This window comes from Myiozetetes cayanensis, unplaced genomic scaffold (assembly GCF_022539395.1).
Source record: "Myiozetetes cayanensis isolate MyiCay16 unplaced genomic scaffold, myiCay2020 scf9, whole genome shotgun sequence".
Taxonomy (NCBI): Eukaryota; Metazoa; Chordata; class Aves; order Passeriformes; family Tyrannidae; genus Myiozetetes; species Myiozetetes cayanensis.
Genome location: NW_026088185.1, coordinates 29,415,510 through 29,431,625, shown reverse-complemented (window position 1 = coordinate 29,431,625; position 16,116 = coordinate 29,415,510). Strand labels below are relative to the sequence as shown.

General features: G+C 40.3%; 1 protein-coding gene across 1 annotated transcript; it reads left to right on the top strand.

The window, feature by feature from the left end:
• Positions 1–935: 935 nt before the first annotated feature.
• On the top strand, positions 936–14,937 carry LMLN (leishmanolysin like peptidase). Its single transcript, XM_050339515.1, has 17 exons — positions 936–1,115; positions 1,414–1,511; positions 1,620–1,650; positions 2,149–2,231; positions 2,700–2,817; positions 3,689–3,867; positions 4,493–4,598; positions 4,854–4,948; positions 5,792–5,909; positions 6,832–6,939; positions 7,667–7,743; positions 8,336–8,446; positions 9,144–9,276; positions 9,869–10,028; positions 10,813–10,943; positions 11,665–11,875; positions 12,394–14,937. The coding sequence occupies exons 1-17, from the start codon at positions 951–953 to the stop codon at positions 12,486–12,488; spliced, it is 2,019 nt and encodes a 672-aa protein (XP_050195472.1). The 5' UTR covers positions 936–950; the 3' UTR covers positions 12,489–14,937.
• Positions 14,938–16,116: the final 1,179 nt, after the last annotated feature.

Here is a 16,116-nt window from a genome sequence, read left to right as displayed (position 1 = left end):
GGTGGTAGAAGTTTCTTTAGTCATTTCCGTATTAGAGACGTAGGGATACTATGTTGTACAGTGTTTGTGGACTGAGAAGCTGGAAAAAGACTGCTGTGTATGAAAAATGAAATCCCAGGCAGAACAGGATCGGGGGGGTGGGGTTGCTGGTTGACAGATGGTTGGATATGAGCCAGCGTGTGCTCAGGTGGCCAAGAATGCCAGGAATAGTGTGGCCAGCAGGACCAGGGCAGTGACCATCCCCCTGTGCTCGGCACTGGTGAGGCACCTCAAATCCTGTGTTCAGTTTTGGGCTCATCAGGACAATAAAGGCATTGAGTTCTTGGAGCAAGTCCAGAGAAAGGCAATAGAGCTGTGGAAGGGTCTGGAGCACAAGTCTTGCGAGGAGCAGCTGAGGGAGCTGGGGGGGTCTCAGCCTGGAAAGAGGAGGCTCAGGGGTGACCTTATCACTCTACAAATAGCAGACAGGAGGTTGTCGCCATATGGGGTCGGTCTCTTCTCCCACGTTACAAGCGCCAGGACAAGCGGAAATCGCCTCATTGGTTTAAACCTCAAACGGTTTAGAGTGGAAATTAGGGAAAATTACTTCACAGAAAGGGCGGTCGAGCACTGGAATGGCCTGCCCGGGGAAGCGGTGGAATCACTGGAAGCGCTAAAAACACGTGTAGACGTGGCGCTCGGGGTCATACTTTGGTGGCGAGGACGGCAGCGCTGGCTGAGCTCCGGGCTCGGTGACGTCGGAAGCCCATCCCGACCCCAATGACCCTGAGACTCCGGATCGCCCTCCCGCGCCCCGCCCGCCGCCTCCCCCTCAGCGCCTCCCCCTCAGCGCCTCCTCCGCGCGATCCGCAGCGCCCGCTGCCGCCGCCCCGCCCCCCCCGCTCGCCCATTGGCGGGAGCCGCTCCCCCGGCGCTGCCTCCATGGCGACGCGGCGCACGGGCACTCCAAGATGGCCGCCGAGCCGGGCGGCGGGCGCGCCGTGACCGCCCGCCGCTCCCGCCCGGGCTTCAGCGCCTTCCCCGCCGGGTTCCTCCTCCTCCTGCTGCTGCTGCTCCTGCTGCCTTCTCCCTCTGCTTCTTCTTCTTGTGACCACCGCGTGCCCAGCCGTGACCAGGTGCGGCTGCCGCGGGTGGGAGGGGTTGTTGGGCAGCAGAGGGTGCCCCGCTCCCCGGTCGCGCTGTTGGGTCCGTCCGTTCTCGGCTTCCCCCGGGCGGGCTGTGCCGGGTCTGGCCCTGCGGCCCCGGGTGTGGTCGGTGACGGCGGCGGGCGGGCGCGGGGCGGTTCCTTCCCGGTGAGGGAAGGGGCTGATGGAGCGGGCTGCCGCGGGGAGAAGGAGCCGCGGGCCCGGCCCGGGGTGCTGTGTCTGTCCCGCTGAGCTGCCTCGTCCAGCGGCCCGCTCCTCTCCTTGCCAGGTTGTGTATCAAGTTCCTCTCAAGGAAAATCATGTCTCGAAGCGAAACGTGGATCAACAGCTAAGGATTAAGATTGTATATGACACTAGTGTTGAGAAGTGAGTATAATGTTGCGGCAGCTTTTTTTTTTTTTTTTTTTTTGTCTCCGTGGCTGAGAATGGAAACCTTATTAACTAAAGCTTGATTGTTTTGGTTTTTAAATGTAGCTTGCTGCTTGAGAAAAGACACCTTATAAAGGTATGTTATATTTGCTTCCCCTTTTTGTGAGTACATATCTTATTATATGCATAAAATTAAGGCAAATTTAATTAGAACCTTTGAATACCAGCGATTTAATATGCTCTAGTGAAGGAAACCAAGGTTTTGTGTATAGGTTATGCCTCTATTCCAAATAATTCCAGTGTTCTTCTGAATGTAATTTGACAGGTGTTTGCTGTATCCAGGGTGCAAAGGTATCAGTAGGAAATGAGTATATAGTTTTTAAAAGCCTCTTTGAAGCTCTACATTGAAATTAATACTGGCTCCCTTCCCGTTTCATAATTCCAATAACAAAATATAGGAACACTGAAACAAAATATTTCCTAAATATGTTGATAATAACTGAACTTCTTGGGGAGTCTGGGTTATCCCTATTCTGCTGTACCACAACATCTGGCAAATTTCATGTAACTCACCTTTCTGGTGAGTTGTGTCTGCACTGCTGCTGGGTGACTTTGATTTTCTTGTCCTGTTCAGAACAAACTCTTCCCCCAAGCTATATCTTATTTGGAGAAGACATTTCAAGTGCGCAAATCCACAAGTACTATATTACTAAGCAGGTGCGTGAAAGTTTGTTGAAAATCACTTGCTATATTTGATATTTAACATTGTGTTGTATAGCTTTTAGAAGTAGAATAGAATAAGAGTCTAAGAAACGCCCTTTTGAATCAGACCAGTGACCCACCTGACCCAGTGGAGGTAGCACATGCTCTTTTAGGGAGTGTACACAAATCTACCAGCCTTCCATTATTGATACTTGCATTTGTTGTGTCAGAAATGTTGAAGGCTATGCATGCTGCCAGTTCCCTTTTATACGTACCCCCATTTATGAACCTGTTCCTAGTCTCTCTTTGAACCTGTGGAGGCACCATTAACAGCTATGGAAGCATTTTGTCTTCCCTAGCAGGGTAACTAACAATTTTCACTGTGAAAGTTTTGTTAAAATATCAATATAATGCTTTTGTACTATTCTAGAGTTTTGTTTTAATAATAGGAGAGTGATGACTGTTTTTCATGTTTCACTGAAGGCAATGTGTGACAAACCAATATTTAAGGAGGAAAGCTGACCCTCACAGGTACTGCCAAAAAGCCTGCGCAGACCATACGAGATGTGGGCCAGTTATAGTTCCTGAGGAACACCTCCAGGTAAGCTCAGCTGTCCAAGTGGTTCCTAATCTTTGAAAGATTACTGTTTGTGGAAATGAAAAAGTAAATTTTGCTACCTCTGCATAAGTGACCTCTCTGTGGGAGACCACCAAGTCCGAGGGACAAAATAGAACAACTTAAGGGGAGTTTCTGTAGTTTATGTTGTTGAGCCAAAAGTCAAATAAAACTGGACTGGTTACTGTTTTCTGAGCCTGCATTATAATGGCGTGCACAGAGAGGATGAGATTTGAAGCTCATTAAATTGCTACTAGTCAGTTTGTTATTCACCTTGATCAACAAGTTGGATTTTTACAGAGCTAATAATAAGTGTTGATTTTTTTAAAAGTCCTTGTTTGAAGAGGTTATCCACTGACCCAAGAACATGGTGCAGGAAATGCTTCTGACATGTTCCCTTGCATGAATTTTTGATTCAGCTGCAGTATGTGATCAGTAGATTTCTTTCTCTTCTTCTTTTAACTTTACATTTCATCTGCACGTTAGAAACATACACGATTATATGAGAAATGCATTTGCTACTTGTGTATACTGGCTCTGTGAGCCAAGAATTTTTTTTTGATTTGTACAAAATACAGGGTGCTAATTTTGGGAAGCTTGGCAGGCTTTTCTTTTTTTTTTCCTTTCTTTTTTTTTTTTTAAACTGCCATCTTCATGGTGTCTGATAAATCGAAAGAGCTAGTCATTTGAAAGTTATTCCTTGGCTCTGGTTTTGTTTACTGTCTTCATAGGGCATTTTCTTACCTTTTGCTGTTTTGCGATGGGATTTGTTCTCAGCTTCAAGCTAATTAAATTGTCATAAGAAATTCTGATCATAGCTGAAGTGTTTTAATTGTTCTATGTGAACATTGTAAAGCAATGCAGGGTGTACAATGACAGTGACTGGCACCGCAGGCCCACTGGCTTACCTGACCAAGAAGGGGTTCGAGATGCTGACTTTGTGCTCTACGTTAGCGCTCTCACTACTGAAAGGTGTGGCCATGAAAATATCATTGCATATGCAGCCTACTGCCAGCTGGAAGCTGAAATGGACAGGCAAGTATTTTTTGAATTAAGCTTTCATGTTTTGAATTGTTCAGATGTGGAATTTAATTGTCTGCCTGTGTTGTATAACAAGGTAGGAGTTATTGAAATAGACAAGCACAGTATTTATGTAAAACCACAAAGCCATCAAATAGTGCTTAACTTGCAAAGTTGAGTCACATGAATTAAAGCTAATCCTCCACTGTTAATGCCTAAACTTTATCTCAAGATCCTCTTTCTGGGGGAGTGAATGTCATGTGTTCACAGACTTAAAGGAGAATGCAAGTGGCCCTACTTATGTGGCTCTTGTTTCCACCTCAGTTGTAGTCACTGTCACAGGCTTTGTACCTCTGTAGGGTCTTACCTAAATTCAGATCTCTTAGACTGTTGTCACTGACAGCTGTGCAGACCACTGAGTGTAGAGATTGATTGATCCCACCCCTCCCTATCCCAACAGTAAACTAATCACTGAATTGTTAACAGATATAACATTTATAAATGATTGGGCAAGTTGTTTGGAAGGACTTATTTTTACATTAGTCTCTATTTTCTTTAATCTTTTGCTGCTTCAAGTGAATATGATTTGAATTTGCTAGTATTTTACTGAAACCCATGTAACTTTAAAACTGTCTTCCAGGCCAATAGCAGGATATGCCAATTTATGTCCAAATATGATTTCAACACAAGCTCAGGAATTCATTGGCATGTTGTCTACAGTGAAACACGAGATCATCCATGCACTGGTGAGGGTTGATGTTATAAAATGTGTTTCCCTGAAATTGGTGCCTGCTTCCTCACATGCCTCCAGCTTGTTGCAAGAGAAGGATGTTCGATGGAGGAAAACTCTTGCTTTGCCTCCTTAGATTTGTGTGTTTGTTGCCTTGGAGCACAGTACTTCCAGTGTTTCTGTGCCAAGGGTGGGAACTCTTTCATCTCATTTGACTTTGGATGTGAATGTCTTACCAAAGATTTCCATGTGTTTGTTTTTTAACTTGAAGGGTTTCTCTGCTGGATTGTTTGCATTTTATCGTGATGATGATGGAAAGCCTTTGACACCAAGATATGCAGATGGACTCCCTCCTTTTAATGAAAGGTATTACATGTTTTTTAACCTCTTGGTACTCCCATTGAAGGATGTTTTCCTGTTGCCTTTTTAGGATGTATTCTTGCCTGTTGAAAATCCAACTTCATTCCATTATTAGAGCACTTTGCCTTTATTATGTTCAAATATTGGTGTGTGGTGGTTTTTTAGTCTTTCTTTACACTGCCATTAAGCACTTGTATTATCCACATGTATTACAAATTAAGATAGGATTTCATTTATCAGGAGGCTTGAACTTAAGCATTACAATTACCTGTGCCTAAATTTTGATGCTGATGAATGCCTCTCTAAATTAAAGATTGTGTTTTCTGTAGGCTGCCTAATGTCAGTGCAGTTTGTTTTTAAGATGTGTATCCTTCAAGGTTTATAGTTATGCAGAACTGACAAGGTGTGTAGTCTGCTGTGTGAGTTTTCTGACTTGTTACAGAATGAGCAGTTTGCTTTTTTTATTCTTTATGTAGTTGATGTGGTAGAGATGTTCTTCTAGGGATTTTTTTTTTTGGAAGTGGAAGGGTAGAGAGCTTTCTTTGTTCACCTTTTTATAATAGCAATTCTGAGGATTTGAATTTCATTTCTTACCCTCTTGGTAACAGTAGAAAATATGTCTTGAGTCTATAGACATGTTTTTAATAATCTTTGCCTTGTTATATCAGAGTTGTGTGTATAATGAACACATATCTTAAAAAAGAGAAATGTTGCATAATAAAATTTTAAATTTTGGAAGCCTGAGGGAGCACAGAGATTTTCTGTGATTCTGTTTCTTACCTAGAAAAATCTTTTCACAGTGGCAAGTCTTTGTGGGAAAGACCTGTAACCAAAGCATTCTCCTTGCAGCCTAGGTTTGTATCAGTGGAGCAGTAAAGTCGTCCACAGAGCAGTGAGGTTGTGGGACGTACGTGGTGGCAAAATGCTGCGCCACACTGTTCAGCTTCTGGTAACGCCTCGTGTGGTCGTAAGTGTGGAGTAACTTTTAAACTTTGTGTGCCAAGGCTCCCATCGCGTTCTCTTATTCCCTGCTCCTTAAGAAGTAATAACCTAACACTGAATACCCTTTGCCCTGAAAGCATGGCCCAAAGCCTACTCCATTAAGACTGTGTAATTAGTTGAGAGGGTGGATCCAAAGTGGAAAATGGGTGGCAGACAGCATGAAATAAATAAATGGACTTAATATTAAGAGACAAGGAAGGCACTGGGAAGTAAATTATGAAAGGTTAAGCAAAACTGGTGTTGGAGATTCTGTAATCCTACTCTTCAAATGTTTTCCTAGACTGAGACACCTATTCAGTATTCCTGTTCCTTCCACAGATAGCATTGTCATTGCTTTTCTCGTTTGTAAGATCATTCTATTTTCTACTTCTCTCTTTAAAAGCATTGTTTTAATATTTTCTCTAATTTTATTGATTACAAAATAATACAAGTAATGTTTTGTTATGTTTAAAAAGAAATACCCTGAGTTTTCTTGGAAATCTTCCTTGCTTCCCACGCCTCTGACTCTCCCTCTGTGCCACCAAAAGAACATATACTCAAGTGTAATAAATTGGTATTATAAATAAGTCATAGTGTTGGTCATATTTGGCCACAGATAATATTTTTGTTTGTTTTAAATCTAACACAGTATATAGAGCAAACTTGAATTAATTACTCCTAGTTTTGCTCATTTATTCCCAGGAGATGAGTAGACAGAGTGTTAGGTTTTCTGTTGGGGTGCTTGGTGGCTTAGTCAGCCTCTGAGTAGAAGTGTTTTACATTGAGAAGAAAATAAAATGGTAGAAAATGAAATGCTGAAATACTTTTAAAAGATAATTCTAGAGCAGTAGGATGTCATGTGGGTCTCCATCTCAATATTTTGAGAGTTGTAAATGTTTTCTTTCTAGGAAGAAGCTCGAAAACATTTTAATTGTCCAATTCTAGAGGGAATGGAGCTTGAAAATCAAGGTGGCATGGGTACTGAGCTCAATCACTGGGAGAAGAGATTGTTGGAGGTTAGTGCTGACATTAGGATTGAAAGAGGATGTGGGAATGTCTGCTCCCTCCACCTTGATTTTTAGGTTTAGTGTGGTACTTACTGGAACCTTGAAAATGCAGGGATATAAAACCTCACTGAAATACATCACAAACACTACTTAATACTTGAATACTTACATTTATCCAGAAATGGGGCATCTCTCTCTTAACCTTTTTGCTAAGTTTCAGAGTATGTGTTTGAGATGATTACTGAAAAACTAAATGTCTCTTACTTCTGTCTACCATTTACCCTTTTGAGGAGGTTTGCTCCCTTTTTAGTGCAAGGGGGTTAGTCCATTCAGCTTTGTTGCCCTCTGCTTCATATATCAAATATGTGATCATTCTTCATTACCTTGACTTCATCTCTGTTCATGTGCCCTGGCATTGGCTTTTGCCATCTGTCTTCCAGAACCCAGTCTGATCAAGAAAGCACTTATTTCCCTCCTGACATTTAAACTAATTTTTATTTATAACTTTGTGCTGTGTTAGATTTTTGGCAGAGGTACACTTTCTAGTCATTGGCACATGCAGTGAGGTAAACAAGAAGGTAAACTAAAATGCTTCAGGACCGACCTTTTATGAAGGAGGATGGAATTTGGTTGTCAGTAGTAAAAAGAGACTGGTAATAAAATGCCTTTTCATAGGAAGGATTTTCTTACAATAATGATTTTCAGTGGCTTACTAATAGTAACTGGTAACTTTCAGAATGAAGCGATGACTGGATCCCATACCCAGAATCGAGTCTTTTCCAGGATCACCTTGGCATTAATGGAAGACACAGGGTAGGAATTAAGAATGGGGGTTGGGTTTTGGTTCATTTGTGTTTGGTTTTCATTGTACTTGATTTTATTTGGAGTTGATGCATTTGTACTTACCCATTTGCAGCACAGTAGATAATCATCATAATTGACATTGCACTAAACAAGGAGTTAGACCCCGTATGTTATTTTTTATTCATGTATGTCAAAACCCATTCTTAATTTTGCCTTAAAAAAAACAGGCATTGCAATGCATAATACTGTTTGTAGAGTATGTTTACTTTTTTCCTAATGTAAGTCTTCTCTAGTTGCATGCAGTACATATTGATTATTTTTTCCAGATCTTCTTGCAGATAGAAAGCAGGAATTGCCTAAAACATCATCTTTCTGTATACATTGTTCCTTTGCAGATCATGAAATTTTCTTCTAGTTCATTGGGACATGAAAAACAGTGTAATTGTAATATATTTTGTTACAGGCAGAAAGGGATGCAGTTTCCCTTTTTCTTCATTTGAAGACCTTAAGGCACAGTATGAAGTTCTTTGAACTGCAGTTTTATTAACCAGAACACTAATTTTTGAAGTAACTATATTGTTATTTCAAAATACCTTTACAGGTGGTATAAAGCAAATTACAGCATGGCAGAGAAATTAGACTGGGGACGCAATAAAGGCTGTGACTTTGTAATGAAGAGCTGCAAATTCTGGATTGACCAAAAGAGGAAAAAGTAAGGATATAGTCTTTTAAAAAAAATAAATTGAGAGGAAACTCTGATGCTTGTTTAAATTTGTCCTTCAAATGTAACACGGTAAAAAGAAGTAGAGGCAGATACAGATGAACAAGGAATGCTGCCCTGCATCCCACTCAGTACAAAAAACACAGAGCCAAACATCTTAGGGTGTAGAATGCACTTACACTATGAGAAGGCTGTGCTTCAGAGAGGATGGGTAGAACTTAATCTAAAAGTGGTTGCCTTCCTGTTTTGTCCCTTTTAATTGGAAATGCAACCTGTGTCATTTTGCATTACTGGTCTGTACTTAAAGCAACAAAGGGAGATGATAGGCATCTTCAGAACAAAGCCTGCCTTGTTTGTTCCTGTACAATGCTCGTACATTTCCAGGACACAGCTGCATAGTGGGCCTGTTTTGCTTGTATATTTTTTTTTAAGTTTACAAAGCAGTGTCATTAAAACCAAATAGGTGAGTGCATTGTAATTTTGATCACTGGCTTGATATTCTGAAAGGTCATAACCAGACAAATAGCAGTAATTAGCCTTCAAAGAAGAAGATGGTGCTTCTTTGTGTCATTGAGTGAGTGTAGGAGAGAATGGGAACAAAGAGTTTGGACAGACTGTTTATGTAAACCAGTTAAACTGATCTAATAGGATTTTTATTCTTTTTTCTTTCTTTCTTTTCTTTTTTGAGGAGGCAATTAATCAGTCCATACTGTGACACTTTGAGGAGTAATCCTTTGCAGTTAACCTGCAGACAGGACCAAAGAGCAGTAGCAGTGTGCAACTTGCAGAAGTTTCCAAAGCAGTTACCTCAGGAATATCAGGTATAATGGATCTTACTTTAACAAATAACTGAAGTGGTTTCATTGTTGAACTTTGCAGCCAGATGATTATATTTTTGGGCTTTTTTTCTTCTGAACTGGTAGACAAGAGTAGATAATGTGAAAAACATCTGCCTAATTTATTACAAGGAGTCTGAAAAAAACCCTTGTGATATTAATAAAAGAATAGGGAGGTTTTTTTGGCCATCTAACCCAATACCAGATGGAAAAGTTGCTGTGTAACAGAAATCCCTCCGAATGTTTTGTTTGGGGTATTTCTTCCCCCAGTCTGCTGCCCTGTGTCACTGCACACTAAGAAATGTGTTCTCCTTACATCCCAAGGACTGCACTGATTACAAAGAGGGGAGGCAGGGGCAGGACTGGGGAGTGATACATGCAAATGTGAATCTCTGCATATTTACATATTCTTAAATACTTCTGGTTTATCTGGTTCATGGGTGTTTTAAGTTGCTATTAACAGCATTCCTGAGTGTAACAGCTGATGTTCTTACAGGTGTAGTGGTTGAGTTTGTTTAAAAACAGTTGTACACTTGGCTTTGCACAAACTGCTTCACTACTGTATTTTGTTTTGCAGTACTTCGACAATCTTAATGGAGTACCAGCAGAAGAATTGCCTTATTATGGTGGCTCAGTAGAAATTGCCGACTATTGTCCCTTTAGTCAGGAATTCAGCTGGCATTTAAGTGGTGAATTTCAACGCAGTTCAGACTGCAGAATAATTGAAAACCAACCAGGTCAGTACTCAGGTTTTCAGTATGATATTACAGAGATTGCATTTCTTAATTTGAAATGGACTTGCTGTATATTCTAACTAATTGGATGTGAATTTTTCCACTAGTCAAGTTTTACCCTACCAGCTGTGTAAACACTGTGCTGGGGTGAGAAGCATAGCACAACTACCTTGTACATCTAGGAGGCAAACTCCCACATCTAATGCAAGAATTGCCTAAGAGCAGAACAGATAATAACCCCAAATCATCCAGATATAACACAAAGAGTTAGGGTGGGTGGGTTGGTTGTTTTTTGAGTGTCTGAAACATAATTCCACTTTCTACCTTTGTGGGCTGTTTGTTCAAGGCAAGGAGCTTTGCAAATTACTAGAACGTGGGTAGTGTGTGGATGTTCAGTATCACAGAACTCCAGAATGCTGGAGGATATTACCTGTCTGTGCAGTTGTATCAAAACCAAACAAACACACACCCTCTGCCCTGAAGCCAGAAATCACAGCTGTCACTCCCTGGGGGCAAACATAACCACATACTTCTGATGGAAAATGCTTGCTGGTTGGGTTTTTTTGTGTTTAGTTGACTGGTTTGTTTGGTTTTAAAATCTTCGGTTTCTTCCCATTTTATTTTCAAGATGGTATAATTACTGAATTGATAATGATTAACAGTTTGAAATATTCTAGAAGTGAACTTTAAATTGCATGTGGAGATATTGACCATCTATAGGCTTTTAAATTGACCTGGACTTTGTTTCTCTAATAAGTTGCAATTCAGTATATTCCTTTTACCTTAGATCCTACCAAAAACTATGGTGCAGAGAAATATGGACCAAACTCTGTATGTGTTATTCAGAAATCCGCTTTTGTTATGGAACAGTGCAGGAGGAAAGTCAGTTACCCTGACTGGGGTAGTGGATGTTACCAAGTAAGTATGTGTTGGGTTTTTACCGTTTTTGTTTTGTTTTGTTTTAAGTAACACTTAGGGGAAAAGTCAGGCATAAAATGTAGGCTATGACTTAGAACTTTGCATCTGCACACTGAACACTATCTTCTCTGCCTCAAATCTCTAGATCATTTGACATGCTTTGAAAACAATTGTCTTCCAACCATAAGCCTGTAATTTAGATAAGTGTGTGACCTCTGGGATTGCTTGTGTGTTACTTCCAGTCTTGCTAGGGACATCATCTGTTTTACCAGAAGAGAAAGTGTCACTGAGGTAAGAAGGAATAATGATATGAAATGTTCTGTTGTTGAAGTTTAATGCTAATTAGTCACTCTGATTTTTCAGAAGTAGAAAGCACTGTGCACATCAGTTATTTTTCGTTATCCTCATTTTCTTCAGGACTGTCTCACTAAAGGTGTCACATTCAACAGCTGCACAACTCTAAAAAAGTAGTCATGAGCAGAAGCCAAGTTTTACTCGTTCTCAGTTGATGATCTGCATCATTGCACAAAAGGAGTACAGTCAGTGCTTTAAAGCATTCCTGAACCAAATAGTTGCTCTGAGTGCATTAAAATACTTGCAGTTCATCTGTGCTCTAATACCAGGTGTTTACTGAATGTCCTGTTTACTTATTGAAAGAGCCTCCAAACCCCCATTATGATAAACTGTAATACAGACTTGACTCTTACTCTCTTATTTTAAGGTTTCCTGTTCTCCACAAGGGCTGCATGTTTGGGTCAAGGACACTGCATACTTGTGCAGCCGCTCAGGTCAGGTATTAACTGTGAACATCCAGATGAATGACTGGATACACGTTGGGAATCTGCTCTGCCCAGCCTGTTCGGACTTCTGTGACTCCTGTCCCCCAGAGCGGGATCCTCCGGCTTCTAACCTAACAAGAGCTGCACCCATTGGTAGGTTGCCTTATTTGCTGAATTGAAACTTTAGTATTAGATATCTGAAAACTTCAAAGACTCGTGCCAGCTCTGACTGTCGGGAACAGAAAGGGAAAGCCATGGCTATTCAAAGATCCCAGGTGTAGGAGGTAAAGGAAGATAGCAAAGGTGCACTGCTTTTTGCTGTGCAGCCGTGTGGAATGGTGGCTAACACAGGAGAAATGTGTCTGAAACATAACTCCTTCATGTCATGTCATGAAGGCCATATCATTATTATAATCTTAAAACTATCACCTTGTGGTGAGTTCTCACTTTTATAACTTCCTATTTACAATGTTAGTGTTATAATCCAGAATGCGAAAGATCAGTTTTCTTTTTGAGGGAGGTAAAAAGCTTAATTCACTAAATACCAGATAATGTTTAGTCAAGAACTTTGTTTTAGCTCTTTAGTGGTTTTTAGTGTTCTCTTTGTTATTTTATCTTCTCTTTAAATATAAAATTTATAAGCTTTATGGTTTTTCGGTTTTTTATTTTAGACCTATGCTCCTGCTCATCCAGCCTGGTTGTAACCCTTTGGTTACTGATGGCCAACTTAATTCCCCTGCTAACAGGATTGTTTCTCTGCGCATAGAGTCAAGCTCGGGGCCAGAAGATCTTCCGAGATGATACACTGTTATGTTGCACTCCTTACTGTGGAGCACAGAGTATTTTGTCTCTGCAGGAAGCTGTCTTCTGCTGAACCTCATCTCTTCTGGCAAGTATTGCTGCAGACAGTAGTCAGGGAGGTGCTGACAAAAGCAGCCAGAGTTTTGAGAGGAGGAAAAATTACCTTGTCTCAGTAAGTGCCAGTATTTTCCTGAATTGCAACCTTTGGGTTTTTTTGACTCAGTAACAAGATCCACTATGCCAACTGTGTTAGACTACCTGGCAATTCAGTTAAGATCTGAAACAAGAACTCTGCTGTAATAGAACTGAGGGTTGGTTTTTTTGTTATGTCTGTTGTGTGACTGGTAGCAAAGCATCCTCAAACTGGAAATATACCTCAGCGGTTTAGTCGAAAGCCATGTAAAATTCAGTTGTTGTCACTGCTAATAACCCAGGCCTAAACAGGTTGGGAACTAGTTTTTGTCAATTCTTACGATTTATGGGTGAAGGAATAATTTAATGGGATAGACTAGTGGTTGGCAGTTGTCACCACAACTTGATTTTGCAGCTTTGAGGCTTCTCAGAATTCATACTAGGTAAAGCAGCTGATTCTTGGGGTTCACTTGCATCTTCCTACATGCACAAAATGGAATTTCAGACTGGTAATGAAGACAACTGTCGAGAAATCCCATTCTCATTTAGCATGTGCCAGTTCTACTGTGAAATTTAATACATCAAATGTTTGAATATTCTCAGAGTAATTTGCTGGGCAAATGCATTTCAGTACTGATATCCAGACTGTAAAATTGGGATAGAATTTATGATCATTTTTTTATTTTGTTGGTTTGTTTCTTAAGTAATGAATAATGGCGTTATTTTTTCTTAAGTAGTATGAACATAACTGCAAATGTTCTCGCTTTTTGTTGAAGGGCAAACCATAGCAATGGCAGCTATAATCTTACAGGACCATGCTGATGTCTCTAGACCAAAAATATATTGAATGTGTAAGGAAAATCTAATCTGTTTTCCTTTTTTTTTTCCTTTCCACCTGAACTTTTTCTTACACATGTAAATACTATGGATTATTTGAGTATTTGCAATAAGTTGAGAATCAGACATTTTGAATCACTTGCGGGTACACCTTGCTACAAAACTAATAATGACAAAATATAGAAGAGGAAGGAAATGAGTAAATCTGTCAAGCTAAGGAGAGCTGCTCTATAGGACCCTTGTAAAGATGTTTTTATAATGGGTAACAAATAATCTCGTCCAGAGTAAAAGAAACTGTTACATGGTTCAATCCACCGTCTGTCCTTTTAGGATAGTTTTCACTCTTGGAAGAGTGTTAAACTTGAGGGAGTGGACATGCCCAGTGCACTAAAAAAAATGCAAAGATGATGTTACTCTGCTTCTTAAGTGTGCTGTGATATTAGAATTGTCAGTGACTGGATCCCTTTCTAAAATGGAAGGTAGGGAGGTGGAGTAAAATTTATTTAGCTAAATTTAAACTTTAAATTATTAAAGGACTTCCATCATGATTGTAAGAAATTCTTAGTGCCTACTGGACTTGTTGGTTTTTTTTATTTAAAGGAACTCTTATGACACTGCTGGGGCAAGTAAGGTGCAACCTAAAAGTGTCTGAAGGCATCACAGTTGAGAGTACCTTGTACTGGGTTAAGTCCCCTTCTTAACTGCAGGTTAAGTTTGCTTTGAATTATACAAGGCCTAGGCTAGACTTAAACCAGTGTTTCAGAGAAGCAATACAAGTCAGGACTCTAATGCTTTAAATTGGTACAAGTTCAAATTACTAAGATTGGTAAGTGAACACTAATCATGTTAATGTGTCCACAAAACAGTCAAGGTAAATTGATTCCTTGAAAATATAAAGGTTTGAGAATACATCTTAGGTCCCAGAGGTTGATATTGTATTTTTTGTCTGTTGTGCAATAATGCAGTTGAAATGGTATGACTCAACAACAATGCTTTTGATACTTGAAAAGAAATTACTAGTTATTTTTTCCTTACTGTGGAATATTTGCACTGTATGAACTTTCTGGTTAACTTTATACCTGTTAAAGTTTTTAACTGGTGTTAATTTATTGTGCTCAGTATTTGATATGCTGGTCTCCCGTCTGTGTAAATGTGAGATTTGTTATATTTAATTGAATATTTTTATCTTCTACACAGTTGTTTATCTTGAGGGTTTTTCTTCTTTTAATCTCTCTCCCTGAGAATTAGCTGAAAGATGGCTTAGAAAGTCGATGCTTACCTACTTCTGAATTGTATGCATTCATCAAAGAAAGGGGCTGTAGTGCTTTGTACTGACAGGGAAAAATCTGTGGGCCTTTTGGAGCTCTTGTGGTCAGGTTCACCAGTACCTGCTGAGTAGCTGCATCAGTGAATCCAGTGAAGTAAAACTGCTACTGCCTTAATAATCTGAGATTTCAGTCGTAATTTCTTCCGTGTGCAGCCCCTTCAGCTGGCTGTGAACTGCAGAACTGGGCGTGACTTTGGGTGGTCGGGTGGGGAAAGTACTCGAGTCAGAAAAATGCAACATATTATATCCCATCAGTGGGTCGGCAGCTGTTAGCAGCTGTAGCCTTGTGGGAACTGCCAAGGAATGTATCAAGTTCAATTTAAGGTGACAACGGACTGGTAACTGTCATAAAGAATATTTGAGTAAAGCTGACTACCTCAGTTTGTGTTTGTCTTCGCGTTCAGCTTCTAGCCTGCCGGGAACTTCCAAATCTTAAGATGAATTAAGTAAAAACATGTCTCAGGTTTCTAAGAATAAAGTAAATGCAGTAGGAAGCATAAGCCATTTTTGAGTGTAGAACACATCTAAAAATGTAGCTTTATACCAATCAGTTGTGTAGCCTTAAGTGTCATTTATGCTGTAAAAGTCAGAATTGCTTTTAAATAAATACGAAGTTTGCAGGCAGCTCCATTTGGTGTCCTGACCGTAGGTGGCCAGTCCATCCTATTGCATCTCTTATGCCTGAAAACTTTGAAATGTAGCCCAGTTAAAAGCCTTTGTGTTCTCACCAGAGTAAACAGGGCAGCAGGAGCCCTGCAAGCTGTGCTAAGAGATACATGAGTTAGCTCACCTGTGGCAGAAACGTTTTCAGTATGTAACGTCCATGGTTTTAATTTTTAAAGAAGCGTTCCATGTTTGCTTAGGAAAATAAATTAGTCTTGTGGACTTTTCTGGCCCCAGTAGTTCAAAGCATTTCAATTAGAAGTCAAGGGAAGGCATACTTTAGTAACACATTTTTCTAGTGTTTCAATTACAAGAAGTAAGGATAGCTTTTGGCTGGAGAATGCAGCAGGTAGAACCACACTGAAAAGCAGCAATTTATTCCTCCTGAAATGAGTCTTGGGAGACTGTCATGGCCTTTGATGTAGGTTAATTACTGAAAGAGAATGATGTCCCCCATTAATTGACTGTCAGTTCAAGGCAGCTCATTCTTTCTACGGTGCGTTAGTAAATTGGGAAGACTTATGTCGCTTAAGAGCAGACATATCCGGATTCCTCATGAGGGCCAGTTGTTTTTAAATCTCCCTGTCCTGCAAATCTTGCTTCTTGATTATATTCCAATAGAGAGGAGTTGTAT